Source organism: Neolamprologus multifasciatus, chromosome 17 (assembly GCF_963576455.1).
Source record: "Neolamprologus multifasciatus chromosome 17, fNeoMul1.2, whole genome shotgun sequence".
NCBI classification, from domain to species: Eukaryota; Metazoa; Chordata; class Actinopteri; order Cichliformes; family Cichlidae; genus Neolamprologus; species Neolamprologus multifasciatus.
This window is the reverse complement of record NC_140455.1, coordinates 21,105,256-21,130,310: the sequence shown is the minus strand read 5'-3', so window position 1 is coordinate 21,130,310 and position 25,055 is coordinate 21,105,256. Positions and strand designations below refer to the sequence as shown.

At 38.4% G+C, this 25,055-nt stretch overlaps 1 protein-coding gene across 6 annotated transcripts in view; it reads right to left on the bottom strand.

Moving 5' to 3' along the window:
• The window catches only part of sfmbt2 (Scm like with four mbt domains 2), a 57,395-nt gene that overhangs the window by 24,189 nt on the left and 8,151 nt on the right, over nucleotides 1-25,055 (bottom strand). For 5 of the 6 annotated variants that reach the window (XM_085137688.1, XM_085137693.1, XM_085137691.1 and 2 more), the window contains 3 exons: nucleotides 23,762-23,856; nucleotides 17,616-17,856; nucleotides 13,901-13,921 (listed from right to left, as the gene is read on the bottom strand). In XM_085137688.1, the coding sequence (XP_084993814.1) occupies nucleotides 13,901-13,921; nucleotides 17,616-17,856; nucleotides 23,762-23,856 (357 nt within the window). The remainder of the gene's footprint in view (nucleotides 1-13,900; nucleotides 13,922-17,615; nucleotides 17,857-23,761; nucleotides 23,857-25,055) is intronic. The other variant, XM_085137692.1, reaches the window with a different exon arrangement.

The window sequence follows — 25,055 nt, the reverse complement described above, 5'->3', positions numbered from 1 at the left end:
ATTAAATGTGTGCAGAGCACCGTTAGATGTAGCAACCAGAGAACAGCATGCAGAGGAAGTGCATGCATACACTTGCAAATGCAAATGTTTCTGCTAATTCAGGTGTTTCAAGGCATAAAGCAGATGTGCAATATGTCACTAGGATGTTTGTGTGTTTGACTGATTTTAATAGTTATGCAAAACGAGTGACACAAAAATGTTTTTCTGCCTGGAAATATCTCAAAAACTTCAATAGCCTCAATGTTTCTTAAGTCTGTCATGTGCAAAAGAGAAGTAAAGAAGACACCACATTTCACAAGCATTTGCAAAAATAAGCACATAAAAATGAAAGACACTGACTAATGGCATACTCAGTGGTGTCGTTTCTGTAATAATGTGCAAAACAAGAGCTGCAAATTTGAGCAGAATAAATATAAATCTTTTAGTTCTGGCTCTTCAGGGTGCTAAATGAGTATTTCTCTACAGAGAAATGGGAACAACCCCCCCCCCCCCCCAAAGAAAAAAAAAACCCCAAACTGGTTTTGTCCAAGATTTTACATACGACAGTTCACCAGGATGCTCGTAGCTTCCTCTGTGAGGAGCAGAATGATGCACGAAGTCAAAATGACTGTAAAGGCTGAGGTCCCGCTGCCACAAGTTTGTTTCAGGTTTAATACCACAAATAAAAGTGGGACAAATCAGATCTCTAAGTGCAAGATTCAGAGTGTCTTTGAAAAAAAAAAAGGAGCACAAATACACTAAAACCCTGGAAAAAAAACAAAAAACTAAAAACAACAAAAATGTCAGTTGTAGTATTAGTTAGCATTTAAAGTTCTGGTTTTGATGAGTCAAACTGAAATTAGACTTGAACCATCAAAATCAGATAGGGGAACTACATGTTACTTAACTCAAAGTGGTGATGAATACAGCCGTCATTAGTCTGTGTTATGCACATAACTAGCATGGCACTGTTTTGAACTGTCTGGGTGCAAAAATGTGGATGGTTTCCATTTAATCGTGGAAAAAAAACTAAGGCAATCCAACACAAAACCTTGCAACAAAGACTATCTGGATATAGAAACTGGTTTGGGAAGGTTTCGATTATGCTTTCACATGATTATTTGTTTAAAATTGTGACATAAATTCAAGCTCAATATCACAACCTTTAACAAGGTTTTGGATGTAAAGCTAGGCTGCTGTATTAGACTGAATTAACTTTAACTGTGTGTACCTAATAAATTGGCTAAGCATAGCAAGAGAATAATACAGGTAATGTCAGTCATACACAGTCTTGAAAAGACTTTCATGAGTATGGCAAATCAAATCAAATCAAATGTACCTACAGAGCAGATTTAAATCGTTGCCTAGATTTTTTTGACTAAGCTAACAAAGCTGACTTTTAAGAAAACATGCAAGATTGATTATATAATTAAAACCATTTAATTAAAACAATAAAACTCTCAAATGCAAACAAAAAAAAAAAAAAAAAAAACCCCAAATGTTTTAAGGTAGTTCATAAATGTGTAGCTGGAATGAAAACACTGGTGATAAAAGGTGTTTTTATTCCAGTGCTATGGAACAAAAGCCCCAATGCAGCTTACCCACTGACCTCAATTGAGGTACACAGTATACACTGTTGATTTCTAGGAAAACCTGTGTCACAGTAACAGAAGAGTAGTTCTGTACTGTACGCATTCAGAGGACAACCACTGCCTGGCTTCACAGACATGATAAAAAGTTCTTATAACCTTTTTCCCCGTTTTTCTTGCGTCCATTAGTACCTTGCAGCAACTGCAGGAAATATACAAAGGATTTCAGAAAACCTGAGTATAGTCAGTTGCAGTCATCTAGTCTAGAAGATTTTAATGCAGTAATACCAGCGTCTATACCCTCAGGAAAGAGGATCTACCGAAAAAAAGAAACAACCTTTTACCACTGAACTGATTTGTTTATCAAATGTCAGTTGAAATGACACTGGGCAGCATGTGTATGACTGTTGATTATTGACTGCCCTAAGCTGATAGTTATATTCAAGGTTGTTTGTCGTATTTAGTTCTCTGTAATTGAGTAATTAAAGGATTAATTTGCCTTCTGGGTCACATTTCCTTTCTATCCATCTCCTTACTTTCTACTGGAATCATTATGTGTAACTATCCTCTCAAAAGATGACCCCATATCTGTGAACAGCAGTTCTTTCTTGCCTTTTCCTAAAGAGAAAAAAATTTTCTTTCAAAAATGCAGAGGACCTAAATAGCAACTGAAAGAATAAATTAACTGTTTGGCTAATTGGAAGGAAAGGATGAGCCTGAAACATAAAAAACACAAATGAGGTCAATTTCAAATATGGATGCCAGTTTTGTGTAATCATGTCCACCTTCAACCAAAGACTGACTTATGTCAGATCTAAGAGGAGACAATAAAGACTGTTTTCCTTCAATAAAATGTCCAAAAACACGTAACTAAATATTTATTTTGCAAGTTTTTATTAATGCAAAGTAGGTTGTGTTTAATTAGATACTATACATTTGCATTTTTTGACATTAAAACTATTTGTCTTAATGTAAATAATCCTCCCTAGAGGTTTCATGGTGGCATCCATTCAAAGACCGTTCAAAGATTTCCCTTTGTAACATTCTTTGACTCCAATCTCAACAAAACAACAATTTTAAACTGGGCTTTTTATAATGTTCTGATGTTTGGTCTTGAAAAACATGCAAATTAGTATATATTTAAATTGATTTTTGGTTATTATACACGCAAAATGGCTTATTTACATTTTTTTTAAAAAAACCTTGATGCACACTATGTTTACTCAAGTTATTAAAAAGCACAAGTTTGTTATTTTTGCACTGCCAGCTTAAGAACTGCTTCTTTAACGTCGACCTGAAAGTAGATGTGCTTGCTTTAAAACAATGGTTAACACATTGGAGGTGAATCCCCACAACGTTTCCGCAATAAAAATAGATCTGTGCCTGCACAGCATGTCTTCTATCAGCACACACAAATGCATACACTGATAGATGAATACACCACACTGACCAGAGCTTCAAAACCATGCTAACAAGCCAAGTTAAAATAAATTTGCATGGGAACTTGTGGCTTTCGTATGCTTCCTGCTTCCCATAGTGGAACAGTGTTATATAATGCCTGCTTTGCTTTTCATTTGCTTTTGAGTCTTGATTAAAAAACAACAACTTCCTTTTCCCAAAACACAGAGCTTCCATTCAAATGAATTTTATGGATACATTTTTAATGTTTTTCCCGTTAGTCACTTACAGAAATAAAAGAAAAAACACAGACACTTGTTGGAGTTACTGAAACATACTAAATGAGTCATAGTTGCAGAATGACTGCAATGTGCTGTGAGAACTGACATTCCTTGCAGCACTGATTAGCATCAAGCTGAAGTGAAAGAAGAAAAAATTGGTCCATACACTGAAACATGCCACTGCGCATGAAGGAAAATGGGTTGTGAAGTTAGCTTCTGTGGCAGTTCAGTGAAAGCATTGTTGCTGAATCATTTTTGTTTCTGTTATATCCACGTTTTGTATCACCTCTGTCTTGTTATTCCTAAGTCAACATCAGCAGGAGAGTTTTAGACACAGTAGTTAAAGTTTGTTGGGGGCTTTTTTCCAGCAAAGAAAAACTTGGAGTCATGGTAAAAATAAAATACACTCTCTGTCAGGTCAAAGGTTTTACTTATTAGGACACAATAAAAACAAAATCTGCATCTTAAAATGAGGTAAATACAAGCTATGACCTGTAAGAATGAAACCAAACATGACATATTACAGTGCTGTTCTTTATTTCTCAAAAATAAAGCCAAAATGCAGAAGCAATGTGTGAAAACTCGCTGCACCCCATGATTTAGCAGTTTGTAGAGAGACTTTAAGCAGCAGTTACTTGAAGTAACTGCTTTCTGTATGACTATCGGTCTCTCGCATCTTTGTTCAGGACTTTTGACCAACTCTTCTTTAAAACACTGTTTCAGGTTTGCAGGCATTTGTTTGTGCACAGCTCTCTTTTGATCCCGCCACTACATTTCAATCAGGTTGAGGTCTGGACTTTGATTTGGTCATTTCAGCACTCTGCTTCTTCTCATTTACAGTCATTCTGTTCTAAATTCACTGCTGTGCTGGGGATCATTGGATCAGTGATCAAGAAGTGCAAACACAAAATTACCATCAGAATCATGAAGCATACACACTGCTCCATTTTATTTTCACCACTGTATCTATGCTAGTAAATCAGAGTCATTCTGAGACAACAGGCATGTGTGATCTGCATACCACCAACCCCCCAATTCTCTATACAATATAATTACCCCTGAGTCTTCAACAAAAAGAAGCAAACAGGTGGGGGACCTACACACATTTATTTAAAAGTAAAGATTTTTAGCATCTGTTGGATAGAAATTAGAGTTTAAGTGATGACCTCCAACAGTTTTATGTGCAATTTATAAATGAATCTTTTGTGATAAGGTGAGACGAGATAACAAACACTGGAATATATTTAAATTAAAAGGGTAAAGTCTGAATCTACATATTGTTTTATTTACTTGCAATTTGCTTCCGTCCATGTTATTATTGTTGATATTATTGTTGTTATTATTATTGTTATTATTACTACTACTGCTCCTACTACTAATATTATTAACACTATTATGAGTAGCAGTAGTAGTGGTAGCATTCATTTTGGAAAAGTGTTTTCTAGCATAGCCAGCCCTTCCTTTATTTGTACATATAGCCAGAGGGACTTCTACATTTGTTTATAAAGTACGAATAAATTTACGTATGAAAATCACTGATTTGCATACGAAACATTTGGATGCATGATTTAGGCTTGTGTTTCTAGAGAGCCATCGTCCTGCCGCACAACCCAATTCTGGTCATGCTTTACCGGTCAGACAGGTGGTCTCTAATACTTTGCTAAACAGAGGTTTTCATGGTTGATTCAGTGACTACGAGGTGCCAACGTCCTGTGGCTACACAACAAGCCAAAATCATCACCCTTCCACCACCGTGCTGACAGCTGCTATGAGGAGATTTCACTGATGTGCTACAGTTGGTTTCCACCAAACGTAACCCTGAACATCTTATGTCTTTACTTTGGTCTCATGTGTTATGGTTTTGTCGAGATCTAACTAGACTTCTTGTTTTGTTTTGTTTTAGAGAGAAGACACTTTCTCCTGACAGCCCTTGCAAACAAGCCATACTTGTTCAGCATTTTTCTGAACTTTAACATTTAACATGATGGCGTAGGCCTCTTGAGCTTGAGATGTTGCTCTTAGGTTTATTAGTGTTTTCTCTGAGCATTGCACGGCCTGACCTTGGGGTGAATTTGCTGAGATGATCAGTCCTGGGAAGCTTGGGAACCCTCTTGAATGTTTTCCACTTGTGAATAATCTTTCTGACTGCAGAATGATGGAATTCAAATTGTTTAGAAATAGCCTTACATCTGTTCCCAGGCTGATGGGCAGTTGCTTCACTGAGATTATTGCTGCTGTCTTTCCTTCTTGGCGATATGTTAACACAAATCTGAAAGCTCCAGACCAGCAAAACTTCGGCTTTAATAGAGATGCTCACATCTGCTGATGATCCATTAATCAAGTCAATCAAGTTTGATTAGCAGAGCATAGCTGATTCCTACCCTCTTAATTTCAATGGAAGCAGTAAAGGTGGACAGAGTTTTTCACATACTGCTTCTGCATTTCAGTTAAATTTCTGTTAAATAAATAATTACACAGTGTAAAATATCATGTTTTGTAGTTAATCTAAGATTGTACCTACCTAGTTTTAAGGCTGGTTAGCACCTGGATGCTTGTATTATGTCCTGAAAGGTAAAGCCTAGAATTTAAACTATGACTGTATGTTTAAACTTTATCTTTCTGAAGGCACTTTAAGTAAGAACTAAACAGTTAGTTAATCCAGAAACATTACAAAAAACAAAAACAGAGACATGCTACACTCTTTTCACACTCTTTTCCCCAAATAGCCAATCATTTCCTGCACACAGGTAAATCAGAAAAAAAAATGGGCCAATTACATTGTTTCACTGATTCACACAATTAAGATTTAAAACGGTTAGAGCGATGTGGTGGTGGATATCATAAACAAGTAGGTGAGTGTCCTTATTGTTTTTCTTCTACCACTCCATCCACTGCTCGGTGCTCCAGAGGGATGAGTCAGAGTTGTTGATCGTCACAGCAATTTCAACTAACAAGTAAGTGAAATCATAATACTGTAAAATGTCGTGCATGTTTAGTAGAGGTATAATTTGAGGATAAGCTTTCTAAATCTTCTTTCAGAGCATATTCATCAGATTTGAGTGTTAACTCTTTATATGCAGCGTTTGTGCTCAGGTGACCACAAAGTTATATTGTTTTCAAGTGTTCAGTGAGAAGGGCGCTACAAGTATTTCTAGATATCCAATTCAAACGGCTGCCAAGTGGTAATGTTTGCTTCTGCATGTAATTTAGTTAAACCGAGACTAAATTTTGCCACAGCATTATTTGAAGATTAAGTGAAAAGAACGCGTTTGTATTTGTTCTGTCACGAGTTTGTTCAAGTAACTGAGTTTTTGTTTTTCTGTTTCAGACCCCATGTCTTCTTTTAAAGTCTCAACTTTCATCTTTTTCACATCTATTAGTTGACTCAAATTCATGTGAGGATATCTCTCCCCCCCAGGTATAAGTTTCTGGCCAGAAGCCTCTTATGAAGGATTAAAAATGGAGCAATTAAAGTTTCTGATAGGAAGTTGATATGATCACACGACTGCCATGTTCTTAGGAAATTAAATATACTAAGATTTGATCATTTTATTACATTTGCTAATCTTTAAGTAAATTATAAATGCTACCTCGGGTTCCCGGCAACCTTGTAAGTCTACTTAACTTTGGGCTCAGCAGCACACAGAGCATCTAGTGGGAACATTAAGGTGCCATTATGTAAAAAAAAAAAAGATAATTTGGGCAAACAAGATGTTCCTTATCTTAAGGACTCAATCTGCATCCTGACTGGGATCATTCATGCAGTCATGAATGATGTCCAGCTTCTGGACCTGTGGAGCGTCATTCTCTGAGTTTGTGCCTTCTAGTGTTTTTTCTGTCGTCATTTTGTGTTAAGTTTAGTCTTAAAATAACACATGCCTCCATTTTTAATGTTTGCTTGTTGAAAGCACTTCTGTAGTATTCTTTGGTATCTGATTAATCTCATCATGTCCCATAGAGGGACAGGAGAGCGTTTCCTCTCTTTTTGTGTTTTACATGCAAAGATTTTATTAAAACAACTTGTTCACAGTTTATACAGCTAAAATTTCCCGTAAACGAGTGAAACAGCAGAGAGTCTGTTTTCAGCTCTTGCAGGCCTGATATTCTCATATTTCTTCTTTTAATTTTTATTGTGTGTTTTTTGTTTTTTTAGGTGCAGCTTTTCTTTTACCCTTCACTGCTTTGCTCTGCAGATGTTTACTACAACGGTAGTGTTGTTGATATAATCAACAGAGTGAGAAGTTGTGGCTTTTAAGACAAGAAAAAAAAAAAGTTCACCCATTGCACACATAGATCGAAATGTTCCCACAGACCTTCTCAATATGGGAGAGGACTGTCAATCTGTTATTAACTAAAGTCTAAATCTTTCTTCACTTTCCTCTCATTGAACATTGTGTAGTTCTTTAGAAAAAGCCCTCGTTCAGCCCTCGCTACTGTTTGGAAACGTGCTTCGAACAACAGCGGTTAGCTCCATGAGGGCTCTGAATTTTAAATAGATAATTGACTTGTGAGGCCAAGTCAATAAATCCTCTCCTGGTTTTGCACTCCAGAGGTCTGGCCTGAATCAAATCAACAACCCTGGAACTTTCTGGCAAATGAATCAATGGGTCAGCGCAGGAGGAGCAGCTTCCCTGTGCGTGAACAGTGAACATGTGTGCGGCCTGACGCTCTCTCCTTACCTGCCTAATAATAGTGTTTTCTTTTCTTGCTGCTGCTAGAGGTTTGCAATGACAAACATAAACACACACACATCGGCTGAATGCACTCCTCTGTTGATCTCAGGTGGTGCAGAAATAGATAAACTATTTTTACAGATCCTACTGAGATTAGTCATGAAGCCATTTAAAGCTCAGCCGGAGCTGGAGAAGCTGAAAGGTGCAAACTTCACCCTCCTTCGCCCTTAGTCCTCTCTCACCTCCCCCCTTCCACACCCAGCTTGCAGTTTCATTATACTCTAACGCTTTGTATACAAATAATTATTTATTTTTGCTTGCTTTCCATCCCAAAGGCAGCAGACACAGAGAGGTGAAAGCCCGAGTTTCACACAACAATAAGTGCATAATTAACCTTGCGGGAGGAGATCCTGAAAACACACCCCTCCTCCTCCCTCATGCCACTACATATCTCAGCACCAACCCCCTCCTACCCTCTCTCTTTCTCTCCCTTAGAGGCCTAGCTGGCTGAAGTCTCCAAGCAACTATCTAGCTTTAAAAAAAAAAAGAAGCAAAAACAAATATGAATATGAAATGTGATATTTGCATCCGCTCATCTCTGTAAACAAACCAGCCTTTGTGCACAGGGCTCATTTAAAAGCTTTACTTTGGCTAATCAATGTTATATTTAAGGAAGAGAGACGGTTTCTGCATTTTCAGCTGCAATCGCAGCAGTGCAACAGATTCTAATCAGAGTTAATGGGAGCAAATTACACGCGATTCCCCCCTCCTGTCCTATCCACTCATTATGCACTGGCATGGAGATGTGCAGCCCTCAAAGCACACGACAATTCAACTTCCAGTGTAACCGACGGGCTCTCCAAACAGGCCATAATGACCACAGCGAATGGGCACACATGAAGTGGCACGCAGCGTAATTTGAGTGTTTATCGAGAGACGTATTGCTGTCGTGCTTGGCCGGCCAGTTTCAGGCGCCATATTGTTAACATTTTTATTGACCTATTCATGGCAGTGGAGGGGATATTAAAGCAATTTGTGTAAATATGATTACCTTAGCGGTAAGCAGTAAGAGCCCCACAGGAGCCGGACACATACAGTAAAGATATGTCCGTGCGCGCGCGTGTATGTTTGTAACTGTGTGCTTCAGTTTTGCTGTAAACTGCTTTTAACACTGTGCTCTAATTCATGAAAAAACACCTAGTCTCAGAGTGCTTATGGAAATGCAGTCTAATCATGCAGAAAGCAAATAAACACAAATTAGCTTTTCTATAATCTATAAGAGAAACACACACAGACACACACACGCGCAACTGTTGTAAGCTTATGCAAATCTGGAGGTTACAGCAGGGAGCCGTGGTGAAGCATCTATCTGACTTCAGCCACCTTGTTTTACAGGAATTTTACTCCTGCTGGATTTCAGTATAAGGCTGGAGTTTGTCAGACATCACAAGATTAGTCATTTATTTCGAGTTAATATGAACCGTGAGAGATGTTGTTACTGGTGCGTTTTATAAATTCTTTCCAGTCGTACGACATCAAATGATAGCGCTTTTTTTCCCCTGCCAAGCCCAGCCCGTTAAAAATCACTGCCTCCACATCCATTTCAATGTGGGGAAAAAACAAAACAAAAGACTGTTTCATATTTTATTATCATTTCTATAACTGTAGGATAACCTGCAGAACTTCAAGCTGTTTTGAGTATTTGTGATTTAATGCACAGAATTTGTATTTGTTGCTTTTTGTCTGCTCCTCCTGCACTTTTCCTCCCTTCTGCTTCGCTTTTAATTTTCCTTTTTGATTGTTTAAGGGGAAAGATTACATCAAATCACATCCGTATCTAGTGCACTTTGTACAGCTCTTCTAATCTCGTTTTTACCTATCTGGATAAAAGAGTTAGTGGAAAGAAAACCTCAGTAACTGATTTCTGTTCTTTAAAGTCAAAAAATAAATAAACAAAAATAAAAACATTCAGTTGTAAAAAGTAAATTTTTAGGTGTTGAGCTCACAGTGAAGCAAAACAACCAACTGTAAACCATCATCTTCAACTTTCAGAAACTGAAATGTACTATTTGTTACCATTTTGTAAGGTTGTATAGACAAACTGATGATTCAAAAACTTAAAAAGGATCTGTTTTGTTAATCGGTACAATAAACTATTTTGGGATCTTTAATGAAAGCAAAGTATTTTTGAGTGGTAGCAAAGCAAAGCAAACCCAATCAGTTAGCTGTCCTTTGCATTTTTCTCCCCACAATGCAATTGTAAGCCTGAATGCAGCCTCTTACAACACGACAATACAACTGACACAAAGACACACACACAGCGAGGAAAACAGGTCTATCTCAGAGCGTCATCTCCAGCCGGCTCAGGCAGGAAGCAGTGTGGTGAATTCAATATGCAAATGATCTCCATCAGGATTTGTTCAGCGAGCAGCTACCTTCCCACATGACTAAACTTGTTATGTACAAGGCTTTTTATGTGAATGGATAAATGTATACTCACATAACACATGTGGACACACGAACATGCACATGCACTCACACAGAATTACATACATGCACATGAGACAATGAGTTCACAGGAGCAGCTCGACTGCCTGAACAGGCCTCGTTTTCTCACTCTGACCCCAAAGCTTCAAAAAGAGTGAAACTTTCACATGTGTCTATTGTGGTCTCAATTATACTCTCACTGTCTTCATGCACTAATTTGTCGGCTCACCTGCAGACGTGACAGAAAACAAGTTCTACATTTACCTGTCAAAACGTTGCTTCTGCTTCTCTTGCGATATCCTGCCTTTAAAACTAGCATGAGCCTTTTAATTGGAGCAAAATTTCCAAATGAAATGTGTTTGTTTGTAATTTAGCACGACGCAGCTAATTATAAGCTGATTTTCCAACAGCGGGAGCGGAAGTAGGACATTACAGGCGAAGTGGAAAGAAACAGTTCACCCCTCTTACATTGTCTTTGAGATGACTTTTTTATTTCTAGAAATAAGCAAATTATGGGAGAGAAGTGCTCGCAGCGCTGCACGCTTGTTCGCTGTTCTTTCAAAAAAAAAAAGAAGAAAAGAAGATGCTGATTAAAATAGGCGCTGATTTTAGGAGCACATTAGTTAGCAAAGGAGCATTTCAAGTGAAGGACTGTGTATGTGTACAAGTTTCATGACTGAAGCAAGTTTGACAAGGGATTAAGGTGTGTTTGTTAGATGTGGTTTTTCCAAGCAAATCAAATATGTAAATAAACTGGTATTCAGGTTTTTCACAACCTGGAAACAAACTAAGGTGAAACAGTTTTCTGAGGGAGTCCTGAATTGTAGAAGTGAGCCTCATGTGGGAAATTTTACAAACGACTGTGCTCCTGCTTAATGTAGGCCAGCAGCACCAGTCAGGCAATCAGGAGGAGTCATTGTGAAACTCTGAAGAGAGCAGAGCAGAAAAAGGAAAATCACAGCCACATTTTAAATCTCATCTTAAAGCTTTTTACATAAAAGCCTTTCCCTGTGCCCGAACTGTTCTCTGTAATAATGAAACCTTCAAAATGTGCAAATTTAACAGTCTCCTGAGATGCTGTGTTTCCTGGAGCTATCACTGGTTCAGAGATCTGAAGTAAAATCCCTGCTTCCGTAAGGACTGCTTCACCCAAACTATGCCAGATATCTGCCTGTGTCATACTATTCAGACATAACACAAGATCTGTGTTATAAAGGTTAATTGATAACATAAATGAGCCTTTACACACTCTTCATTCTAAATACAAGCATTATCCACGCATTCTGGCACCTCTGAAGATGAATGGAAACATTTTATTTCTAGTTTTATTTATTTAAACGGACGAACTAACCCTTTAAGGCAGTGGGTTTCCAAATGAGGTCTGTAAGACATAGCCAAGGGCAAATAAACCAAATAATCTGCAAATGTGCTGTGATATTTAAAAAGTCCATATCATACATATCTACCAGTGCCTGCAAACAAAGCCACATTATGGTGTGCTTTACTCCCACCCACTTTATCTGTGTGCAAACAGAAGCTCTGATATGACTGTGACACATCATGTCACATGCGTATATAAGCTGAAAAGGTATAAAATACGTACAGTTCCAGTGGCATCTACAAGTACAAATAGTATGTAAGCATATGCTTAACCTGTGTCAGGATTATGAGGTGATTCCTGGAAAACCTGAAAAAAAAACCCTGTATTTAAAGGGCAGCACTAAGCCACTACAGTGTTACTTAAGAAGAGCGTGCAAAACCATGAAAAGCTTCCAAACTACTATTACAGATCCTGCAGAGAGACCGTTCTGCTCCATGCTTCAATATGCACAGTTTTAAGAAGAATCATGAGTCTGGGTGCATGCTGAGCATTTGTTTGTCTTTTCAGAAAGACATGAACACAAGCTTGCCGTTTCTAAATATAAAACCTGCTGTTAACCTGAGAGGTTAATGCACATGAAATGCATTACTCATTACTTAAACCACAGCCTGCAGCCTATCTGCATCGAAGAGCAAACACATTTAAAAAAAACACACTTTGAAAACTGTAAAGAATAAAAATATTGCTTAAAATTTTTCAAAGAGCGGTCCTCCACTGAGCCCTAATTAATGTATGTGGCATAATAAGCCAACTGACTTCAAACTATCTGAACTATGACAGCAAACCAAAGTGAGCACCTTGCATCAGTGCAAGCAGTTTAGAAAATGGATAATACACACAACAAAATGCAATTCACAAGCAGGAGAGCAAAGATTAAAAGAAGATCAAAAGCCAAAAGTTACACCAAGGATAAATGATAAAAACAACTTGCTTATCAATTTGAAACAGAGCCATGCTAGACTCAACAATACAACACAGCATGACTCGACAGTTAAAAACAAAACAAAAAATACCCTACAATTAAAAAAAGTTCAGAAAGCAGCGTGGCTACACTTCACTGAGCAACCTAAGAGCTTTTTTCTCTCTTTTACGAGGCCTACTGTCTTTATTTTAAAAACTGCTGTTCCTGGGTCAATATACACACACACGGCTTGATCCTTTTAGCAGCCATCCTGTAACATGTACAAATAAAGACCTGATGCATAAAAAGCACTTGATATATAAGACTTGATATATATTTTATAACAACTTCCAACCAAATCACAAGCAGAGAAAAAGGCTTCATCCTCACAGCCCTACTCTCGCCCACGCACTTGCATCCATAAAAAGAAAAAAGTAAACACTGAGAAAACAAAGAAAAAGGTGGGGAAGCAGTACTACACCACACCTAAATCCAAGTTCTGAAATTATCCAGTGCATCTGATTATTTTTTTTTACGTTTTACTTCCAAGGCTATATGCTGTATATGCATCCAATCTGGAAAGTCTCAACATGCAACGAGAGCAACTAAAGATATCTTTTAAACTGCATTGTGTTCTTTTTTGATCAAACTTGCTCATCATAAGAAAAAAAAAAACATAACATCAGCACTTCAAACTATTGCCTCAAAAAGTTCCCATAGAACTGGTGACACGTATTGATCATATCTGGCAGACACAGCAGTCCTTTAACCTCTGATCTCTCTTCAAACATGCACAAGTGACCTTCTTCTAAATCATTGTTTGTTTGTAGCACGCTGGTGGAGACGGCCTCTTTATCAAAGCATCACACTTCTCACTGAGCAGCTTCGTTTCTGCACTAGTTATCATAAGAGCACAGGCACAAACAGCAGTGTGTGTGTGTGTGTGCGTGTGACTGCTATCACTCTGCTAAGACACACTCACTCAACATTCAGCTAGAAAGGAGTCACATGCAAGAAGAGGCAAGACATGACAAGAGGGCTGTGAGGTCACGCCCTGTACAGAGGTGAAAAGAGGAAGAGGAGGAGGAAGGGGGGGGGGGCACACTGTACATGCAGCTCTGAGGCCTAAGCCTGACCCAGTGTTGATTTCATGTTAGCCACTAGTGAGCCAGGCAGGTGAGTTAGTCAGAGGCTCTGTTAGAGCTGCTTACCTTTTCTTAGGTAAATGTTATCTGAGAAATAAAAACAAACAAAAAAGGAAACAAATAAAACAGGTAACTGTAACACAGGTAAAAGCAGTCAAAAATACACACTTGGCTCTCATACTCCAGTTTACTAAGAATACATACACTTACTCACACACACACACACACTCACACACACGAAATGTGCATACTATGATGCAAATCCTTGAAATGAAGCGACAAAGAACTCGTAGGGGTCACACATTGACACTATGTTGCAGAAGATTCTTTGGGGAATATAACACTGACTCCATTACATGATATACGACTCAGTTTGCATCATTTAACATGCAGTGGTGTCAGCCATCCATCATTATTAGAATATATATACACACACACATAATTATACATGTATAAGCTTTCTGACAGGCAGACAGAGAGCTAGTTAATATCAGTGGTTAGTTATATTATAATTGGAACTGACTTTTAGTGCAAAACACTTTTTTTTTATTAACACCTGCAAATACTTTCATCAATTTATGATAAAGCAAACATGATGGATAGAAATTGTGAAATTATTTTAAACCCACAGAATTTAAAAGGTAACCCTGCTTAGTTATAGATGTTTGCATGGCTTTCTTTCTTTCTTTCTTTGCTGATACTGACCTCACTTTTTTGTGTCTCTGATGCATTTAAGGTCTGCCTCCAGCAAGGTGCTGGCTTTTGGGATGTGCATGTATCTCCCTCTGGAAATCTGTGCCACACGTGGTTATTCATAATAACCTGCCTGTGTATAGGAAGGATGTCCACAGCTAGCAGACTACACCATAAAACATTGCTGCCATTAGCTGAAATACCAGCTGGTTAAACAGGTTCATCTTCTTTTCATCTTATTAATGCACTACTCCATTGATGTAGAAAATGAGCAGTTGAATTCTGGCTTTGTGTGACATATAATCCCATGACTGAAGAATTGTGCAACTGCTAATTGTTAGCCACACCAAGCAAACTAATCTGATATTTTGTGTGTGTGACATGTGGCGCAAAGTTGGACACACTTCAGCGACATCTAAGAGGCGCGCACATTACTTGTATGAGCAGTGTCTAATCTGAAATATGACACTGTGCTCAGTTTCGATTGTTTACCTACTTTTAGACTAGTCTGTTGCTCTAATCTTTTCATCCTGCTTTACGCATTATCTATTTATTTATTTATTTATTTTTGTATTCCAGAAGGAGGTCAGGGTGGATGGTTGGGAACACACAGATCAGACAATCTGATTTAGAGACCAGAGTTTCACATGGTTCCTTAAGCAAATGACACAATGATTATGAATTTAGCCAAAAAGTATTTAAAAACACAATATTTTTTCTTTTGCCCAATGAATGCTGTAACAACAACAAAAAACAACAACCTGAAAGTAAAAAATGTTGCAAAACTGTTCAGTAAAACCATTTCTTTGACTTGTTCCTGCAGCTAATGCAAATATAAGTTGTGATTTTAAAACAATCATAAAATGGCACAACCACGGCTCACAATTCCTTCAAATCAGTTGCAATTCAAAAAAAAGGAAGCAAAAACTGTAAATTTACAACACGCACGCTTCACATCAGATTGAATTCTTAAGACTGAAAAGTTTTAACCGAACGACAGAAAAGTTTTTCCAAATCTTCTGATATTTTGCTTAATTTATTTTTCATTTAAAAAATCGTAATCTTTTATGTAAACTTTGGGAAAAAAAATGTTTTTATATTTATATGTCAGGTTGGATTTTGGGAACTTGTGATGGCTGTTTTTTTTGTTTTTTTTTAAACATTGCTGTCAAATACCTGGGGAAACCACGTCACTGATTGATAGCGGAACAATCAGTACTTGCAGATGCTTTTACCTACATCATTTTGCAACTTGAACCACACAAAACGCAGATTTGATCTGTTTTCTTTTTGAATGATTATCCCCTGAGATGCAAATGTGAATCATCACCTTGTGGAAACAGACTTTGTATAATCACTTTCCACAAGAACAGTTTCTGACTGAAAAGGACACATGGAGTCGATGTGAGGGCAAGGACACTAGAGTCAAGTGAAAATGTATCCAGGTCATCTCCACAACGACTGCGGCGCATCTATCCATCAGGAGGGAAAGTGTCGAGAAAAAATAAATGGTCTGAACAAGCCCAGGAGGATGAGTCATCTATCTGAAAGGAAGCTGCATGTGGAAAAATATCTCAGCTGTGAAAGCTTTGACAAAGTTGTGGTGAAAGGGACAAGATTTCCTAAGAAGTTAAGGATGTATTGTTTGGGTAAGGCTGAATGGAAGTGCAAAAGTGGAGACTAAAAAAAAAAGCTCCTTTTGTACAACAAGTAACCTGCCTTCTTTTAACACCTGGCTGAGGTGAATGGGATGGATGTGATGGGTGTGATGCTTCGGTTAGATAAAAGGCAGTTGAGCAGAAAATTACACAAAAAAAGAATCTTTCAGGAGACCTGTCTTTCCACTCAGTTTACTTAAAGCATTCTTTGAAAAGTAAATATGGGAGGTGTTCATGTTAACCTGTGTGTGTGTCTGTGTGTGTGGGTGCATTAATGTCACAACTACAACTGTCAATTGTCGCACCAAATATAGCATCTTCTTCTCAGGACAGAAGGAAAACAAACTCACTGCACTGAAGCAAAAGGTAAATAATTTGAATAAAACTATTATTTTAAAAGAGCAAATTAGTTTACATTAACGTTGTATACGGTATATACAGATTTGACAATCAACATGTGGTTAACCCTTGTTTATAGTAATTATGTGTCTATTTTTACAAGCACTGCTCAGATTATTGTAAACTAAAGAAATCCTGAAGAGAGGAAAAGCAAATGAGCTGCAGTTAATGAGCCACAGTACTTTTTGCTTGCCATTGTTTGTTACCCTGTAACACGGGCTATGTGGCACTGCCTGTTAGAGACAAGTGTATGAGCAGGTTTTCTTTGCTGGCATTTCTGAGTTGTAGGCGCTCAGAGATTCCCAGATAACACAGAGGGACATCGTTTCAACGGTTGGAAAACATGACACGTTCTGGAGAAAACTTTGAACCAAATTTCCATTTCCACTCCTATACCAGCGCTGATTTTGACACCTTTTGATCAGAAAAAGGTTTTTTGATCAGTTTCCATGAGCAATGACCAAAGCATCAACATTAATTTGTGGCTTATCTGCTCCTAGCTCACATCGCTCTGTCACTAATAGTTTCCCCCCAAAGTACTGGCTAGACAAACTGACTTCACTAGATAAAACTGCCTTTCTACTAGCTGCTGTTAGCTGACACTAGCCTACCTCTTCAAATACTCAATCCAGATCAGTTTTATTTCTTGTACAGTTTGTTTTGGAGGGGAGGGTGCACAACGCACTGGATTTTTAATGGGAATGTGTTTTCAGTTTTTTAAAGGTGAAACACTACAAACCTTTTAGACTACATTTGAGTTAGTTTTCAAAAGCTAGTTTTGAATTACAAATGAACTGATTTTTATTCGTACAAAACAGCATAATCTGTCATGGTACCAGAGATGTAAGTATTATAAGCTGATTTACTAACAGAAGTGAGTAAAACTTGTGTACATTTCATAAATGCTGCGTATTTCAGTGACCTTTGACCAGGATTTTGTTTATCTTCACAGTGGTTCAAGAGGACCCTTTGTGATACAGAGATCTAAATGTGTGCGTGGTGCACGGGTGCATCAAAGTAATCCTTCCTACCTTCAGGGGGCATGAGGGTCTTGTTGTTTTGTGCACACCAGCCAACTGGGTGCAGCTCAGCTGTCATGACATCACACCAGAAGTCAGCCTTGCGGTCCTCGCCGTAGCCACTGAAGCGCAGGAGCAGCAGCTGGCCACATGTAGTGATGATGGTGGCCACCCAATAAGTGTCTGGGTTGCTCTTATTGGCCACTTCGAGCTTCATGCCAGGCTGGAAGCTGCTCTGAAGGCTGATCTCCACCTATAGAGGAAAACAAAAGGACTTTCAAGTTATAATCTTTTTTTTTTGTTGTTTTTTTTGAAGACGTTTGTCTTACTGTTTTTCCTTAAAAACTGAAGTTAACACTGAAATTTGGGAGACCAACAGGGCATGAAAACAATCAGAGGATCAGAACTCAATTTCCATTTATAAACTCTGGTTGTACAAATAAACTGTGTCTGACAGCTGAAATATTACAGGTCAACCATGAACCACCATGTGGCCCCTTTGGATACTTGGGGTGATAAGCATGAAGTTTGTTTACATCCTGCTTGACCCCCCTGACCTTTACACTGTAGGTTGGTACTACATCCATAATAAACTATAAAAAAAAGAATAAAAAGGAATAAACTAGGTAAATTTGACAAATGAACAAACAAAAAAAAAGAGGAACCGTCTTTTTTTGTGGAACTAAAGTAGTGACAGTAGGGGTGTATGACATAACCAAAATAATATTAATAACACTGTGTGGGGGATGAGTTCTGGTGCTGTTTCAAAACTCAGTATTCACAGTAGCAAAACGAGCGTTAAAGGGAACTCCACTCATTTTACACACAAAGGTCAGCTTATGGGAAGTGCTTCACAGCCTGTGAAAACAGTTGCTTAGTGTCTTTCCTTGCTTTGCAGGAGGCCAAAGAAAACAACCCTTGAGAATTTCATTAGGACCGTCATGGCTCGAGCTTCAGACTAGTCAGACTAATGAAAGAAAAGTGTTACAAACAGAAAGCATGAAGATTCAAAGACAAGAGCATGCAGGAAGTTGTAGTGCAGGAATATTCGTTATGTGCAATCTGGTGTTTCTGGAATTTAACCTACATCAGATATTAAAGGTCAGGATATTTCTAGCCATGCATTTTTTTTTAAAGATGCCATTTCCAGGCACTTTCTGTCTTGTAACTGGAATTTTTTTCAGTTTGTTGGCGGAGATGCAAAATGATGATGGGAATTTTCTGACATTCATGACTATTTGACTAAATAACCAACAATAACAGTGTGAGACTCCAGACTCCATATATCAGTGAGCTACTAAAACCATACATGACATCTAGATCTCTGGAGTCTACTGATCAATGCTGTACCTAGATCCAGGCTAAAGACAAAAACAAAGACAAAAGGTGACTGGGCGCTTCCGTTGGACGTAAGATCTGTGGACACTGTTAATATCTTTAAAAAGAAACTTAGGACCCTTCTGTTCAGACTTCTCTCTATTTAGTTTTATAAATGTATACTATTTTAATTGTTGGATCTTATTCTGTATTGTTATTTTTTGAGAGCACTATATAAATGAACCTTACTTACTCCTGGGTTCATGTGAAAATGTGACATTTTCTTGTGAAGCTACAGCCAATTCCACCCCATTTCAGCCTATTTCATTTTGCTATGTATTTGTTAAATTATGATATGAATTTTTTGATCCACATCCGGATCTGGATTGTCTCTAAACGTTAATCATTTAAGTTTAACTGAGCCTCACCTCTGGAAAACATTTGGAGCAAATCTATTCGTGACACTTTGAGTACTCCTGCTAACAAACCAATCACATCACCTCCTTAAAGGAAGTAATTGAACAACAGTGTGATATCTAATCTCACATTTATTTTATCAATAGTGTATCACCTGATATTACATATTTACTGACAGGATCAAGTACTGACAGTGCCTAAGAACTGCTTTACAGTGCTACTAACAGCATGTAAGACGGGTGTAGGTGAGATTTTAATATTCACCAAGCCAAATTACTTTCAGAAAAAGACTAAAACAATCCCTCAGGTTAAACAAAAGCCTCTCAGTTTGTCCTTGTGCAGAAAAAGCGATAAATCTGTATATAAAACCAGCACAGATAATGCATTTCCACCATAGCCACAAGCTGCTGTACAATTCTAGAGAACATTACAAGCCCAGCAGGATGTTCACATTCAACACTAGAAAAAAAGAAAAAACACCACACACACACACACACACACACACACACACACACACACACACACACACACACACACACACACACACACACACACACACACACACACACACGCACACGCACACAAACACACTCAAAAGCAAATGGAAAAGCCAACATCTTAGAAATAAACACAATACAAATGGCCCCGTGACTTCCTGCTACAACAATGCAAACGTGCTGTATCACTCTGGCTGGCTTATGTAAGAGAGCTACGGGCAGCCTCAGCAGCAAACACTGACTGTGTGTTTGTGTGTGTGTGTGTGTGTGTTTGTGTGCAGGGATGTGTGTGCACAAGCCCAAGAGAAATCACTGTTTCAATTTGTCCAGGCAGAGAGAGAAATGAGGGCTGCACTTTACTGAATCACATTTTTCTGGGGAATTCATGGTCTGTTTCCCAGTGACTCAATCCACTTACCAACAGGGCAATTTAGGCTCCCAAGAAACCTCGTCCCCTCAAATCACCACAGACAGTTTGTCCAACATTGAGGCGCACTTGTAAAACTCACATATTTTAATCTTGGTTTGATTACACTCAACACTCAGTGACGTAAGAAAGTGAGACACTGACACACATATTTTACACCTCTGAAGCCCGTCCTCCCGGCAGCTGAGCGCTATGAGTCTCATAAGAGCAGACAGCTGCTCTGCTGGACAAACACACGGTCATCTGAGGTGGATAAAGACTTCGCATCCAGGATCAGCTCTATTCGCCCATCTGGCCCTCTCCTGTGATGTAATGTATTAATGGAGGCAAAGCTGAGTAACTATTACTTATAGGGTGTCTTTTCTGGAGGACTTGCTGGTAAAAAATAAAAATATAATAATAATAATAATAATAATAATATAGATAGATATGTAAAACCACATGCGTTTTTTGTTTGTTATATGATTATTATTAACCCTGTAATTAATCAGTAGTCTGAAACTAACCCTCTGTTTAAGAAGAAAAACAACGACTCCCTGATAAAATTATTAGTGTTACATTTTTGGATGCTGATCTAAAGTAACTAGGAAAGCTGTTAGAGCCAACTATTGTAACTAGGATATGGGGTGTGGAGAGTGGGGGTGGTTTGTTACAATTTAATGTTGTCCTCTATTCATGTAGTGCCATCTGCAATAACACTAATCTCTAATTTGGGCAGCAGCACAGGCAGAGCAGTGGAGCTGCGTGTGTGCTGCACAGAGGAGGAGGGAGACCCGGGGGACTTTGTTCCCACTTACTGCATGATGAGAAAGTAAACTATGTACATACAGACACCAGCAGTAGAGCACTAAGTTACAACTGACATACAGTACTGTGCAAAAATCCTGAGCCACCCCCACCTTTATATTTTGCTTTCAAGCAGCCAGACTTTTATTTGGACATTTGCTACTTTTTCACAGATATTCAGTCCAGTCCTTGTACTTGACCACCTGTGGAGAAATGCGTTTTTTGTTTGTTAAACCGCTGAGCACAGACCTGTGAATTGTTGAAGCATAAAAAAGCAACACCTAACTCTAAGAATGAATCAGTGGACCCATCTACACACAGGAAACTTATTTTAAATGACATCTTAAGGGACTTTGTTACTATAGCCTGTCACAAAAACACAAATTGTTTCAGTTTCTTTAACTAAGTCCCAAAAAGCCAAATATGATACAGTCTGACAAGAATAAAATAGTAATTATCCACCACCAAGGTGCATCCTAAAGAGGAATACATTAAAAACCTGGCATATATTCCGTATGGTGTGTCCCTAAAACAAATTTGAGGAAACTGGACAAGTGGTGAACTAGCTGGTGACCCCTGAGCAGCTTCCTTTGGGGTGGCTCACAGAATTAAATACTAAAATGCCATAAAAGACACCAAGCCAAACGGTTTGAATGTAAAATAAATAACATTAAACACAGTTTTCGGTTTCAGCGGCTTGAACATTCAGCTGGCCCACAAAGAGAAACCACTTCCCTACTAGTCTTTCTTCTGTGGTTTCTGTGAGCAGACAGAAACAATTTCCACCTTCTAATAAACATATTTAAGCTACTTCAGCTGGAAGGAGAGCTGTGAGATGGACACTAAACATCAGCGACAGCAGGTGAATTCGACATGTTAAGCAGGCAACATAGTCGGCGATGGTCGACTCAAGGCCCGGTTTACCCCTCAGCTGGCCCTGACCAGGACAGCCCGAACCAACTTCAGCCTAGCAAATCAGAGCAAAGCAGAGCACAGTTGGCCTATAGACTCACTACCAAGAAAAGTACCTTTCTCTTTCACCTCTTAGCTCTCCAAAAATCTGTGGTCTGAGTAGCATCAGTAGTGATTATATAGATTTCACTTTTAAACAAGCTCTAGGCTGTGGTACATTGTTTTGATATCTGATAATGCAGCTTTCTAGAGAACTAAAACTGTAACCCAGTTCTAGTTCACACAAAGATAATGATCTGGGCATAGTGCAGCGCAGTCATATCTAGCATGCTCAGTATTTTGCCACTTTGCCACACAGCCTCTGGTGTGAGATTTGCACAAAAAGTGCTGATTTTTAACATGCAGATGTTTTAGTGCCTACTCGAAACTGTTTTATTGTCTTCTTTAAACGTCTGCAGGCTAGCTGAGTAACTTGCTGCACCAACTGAGAGTTTACCCCATAAAATATAACACAGTGAAACCTGAGTCACTGAGCTTGAGCTTTATACTTTCAAGTTTCATGTTCTGATATTACTTTAACAACAAAACAACCTTGTTAATGTCACGCTGAAGATTTCACACAGACTGCACATGTCTATCTGAGTGTTTTGCTGCAAGTAGGAACGACTGGTCTGCCATACGTCATGCGTCTCAAAAAGATGACATGTCTGGACACCACACAAAGCACAGGATTTGTGAGCAAACTCCATGCAAATACAGTTACATGGAATATATATGTATCAATATACATATATATTCCATGTTTGGAAATACTCTTTTATTTATTTATTCATTTATAAGTGCTACATGGCTCTGAAAGCTTATCCTAAAGTAGAGCATAAACAAGGTCGATAGTAAAAAAAAAGGTGCTCTGTTTAGGATAAAATCATGTAATAAATTTATTCTTGCAGCAGTTCAGCAAGCATAATAGACCAAATTGACTCCAAGTCTTCATCAGAATCTGACAAATACAAATTTGTAAATTCCACAAAAAGGCCGGAAGCAACAATGAATTAAATCCTACTAAGACGCTATTGTGTGTGGCTCTGAAGTCTCATACTGTATATCCTAATCCTGCGATACAGAGCCCCACTTTTGTCCAAAAATATCACAAAAACACAACAAAAAGCAACACTGTTGCACTGGTGGCACTGACTGGTATTCATTATGACAAACACAAACAGTGCTGTTTGTTTTGACTAAAAATCATGCTGTCTTGCTTTGTCCAACAGAAAACAGTCCTCAAAAAATTCACTCGGCCAGAAATGTGGTAGTTCAAGACTATCAAGAAAGACATATGAACACATTGTTGAAAGGAGAAAAATGCTACACTGGTGATACTTAGATAATGTCCTAATATCATTATAATGACTGCTTTCATTTGCCACACCTACTTCAGGGCAAGAAAACAGGAAAGACTGGGTATGATGATAACATTCAAATATAGTCTCAGGAAAAGTGAATGAACAGCTGGTCCTTATTATGTTATTTATTTGCATCTATTGTCATGTTTTCTTTGGTACCTAATTAGGTACCTAAAATGGTATTTTAAAAAAAGAAAAAGAAATGTCAAAGGTCGCCCAACAACGCGTGCGTCACAAGGAAACAAAGACACTGAATCCTCTGTTGAGGCTTGAACACAGCACTGCCCTGTTTTGGTTCTCTCCAATGTGTTGTTAAAGGATCTCTGCATATGGCACTTATCTATGAGGCTGTATTTAAAGGATTAACATGTCAGGTGAAGTTTGTAGACAGTCACTCACATGCTTGAAGTTGGTGTGAGGGGCAGCGTCGGCCCCATTCTCCTCCAGGTACTCCTCCCAGTTAAACTCCACCTCTTCCTCCATCGAATCTGCATCTAAATGAACAAAAGTCACTGTACATTAACCAACAATAATACAGATACTTAAAACAACAATTTAGCTCCCAGCTGATTTTTATTTTTACTGTTACTTATTGCCTCATTTGTGCCCAGGAAACAAGGAAATATACCTAATAAGAACAGAGGCTTTCAGCTCTTCATCACACTCCCTTTGAATATTTAGACAGTTTAAAATTGTTATTACACAACAAGAACACCAGGCACTGCCACTGGAAAATGTCATCTTATTTATTAACAGGCCTAAGCAGCTGTTGGCCCATATCTCAGTGCATCCCTAATGCAGGTAGCAATTAAACACAGAGCTGTAATTTCTTGTAAATGTAGCTAATTTTGCCTAAGCACAAAATCCACAGTAAACTATCTGGAGGCAGTTTGCGTGCACAGCGTGCTGCAGGTTGTCTTACATAATGTCATTAATGTTTCTCCTGAAGGTGATTGAAGCTGATGCAGTCGAGGCATGCGTCAGGCTTTTTTCCCATCAGTATGTTTCTGTGTGAGTGAAGTATATGAAGGCTGTGTGTGTGTGTCTGTGTGTGTGTTTCAGTGTGTGCCGAATCTCTGGAGACTCCTCAGAGTGAAAACTGAGGGACTGAACCTGTTCTGTGTAATGAGAGGAGATGGTAGCGAGCTGCTATTTTGATGGAGTTTGTTTCTAATAGACTGAAGTGTCTGCTCCCATTTTTCTCATGAATGGACATACGTGGCTTCCTCCCCTTAGTGGTCATTTTTCACTTTGTATATTATTAAATTAGTACATGTTTTTTCTTGTTTCTGATCATCAGCCAAAATTCAGACAATTTCATATTACATAGAGACTGCCTGACAATGCAGAATAAACTGCTTGGAACATGTTGCCATGGAGCTCCCTCCACGTATGTTCTAGATTCACACTGCATAGTAAATTCATTCTGTACATATGAGATCTGTTATAATCCACCGCAGTGGTTTCCAAGCTGTGTCCTGTGGCCCAACAGAGCACCTCGAGGTTAGTCCAGATCTACCTTGGGTATTTGTGTCAACTTAACATTATTAGTGCAAATTTAAATTCATGATATTAGTTTAAAGAGTCCGACAGTAAGATGGGTGAGGTAAAAGAGATAACTTTCCTGTGTGCAACACACAACTGCTAACTGAAATGGTTATGCTATTAAAAGTGCCTGCATCTGAAAATACAA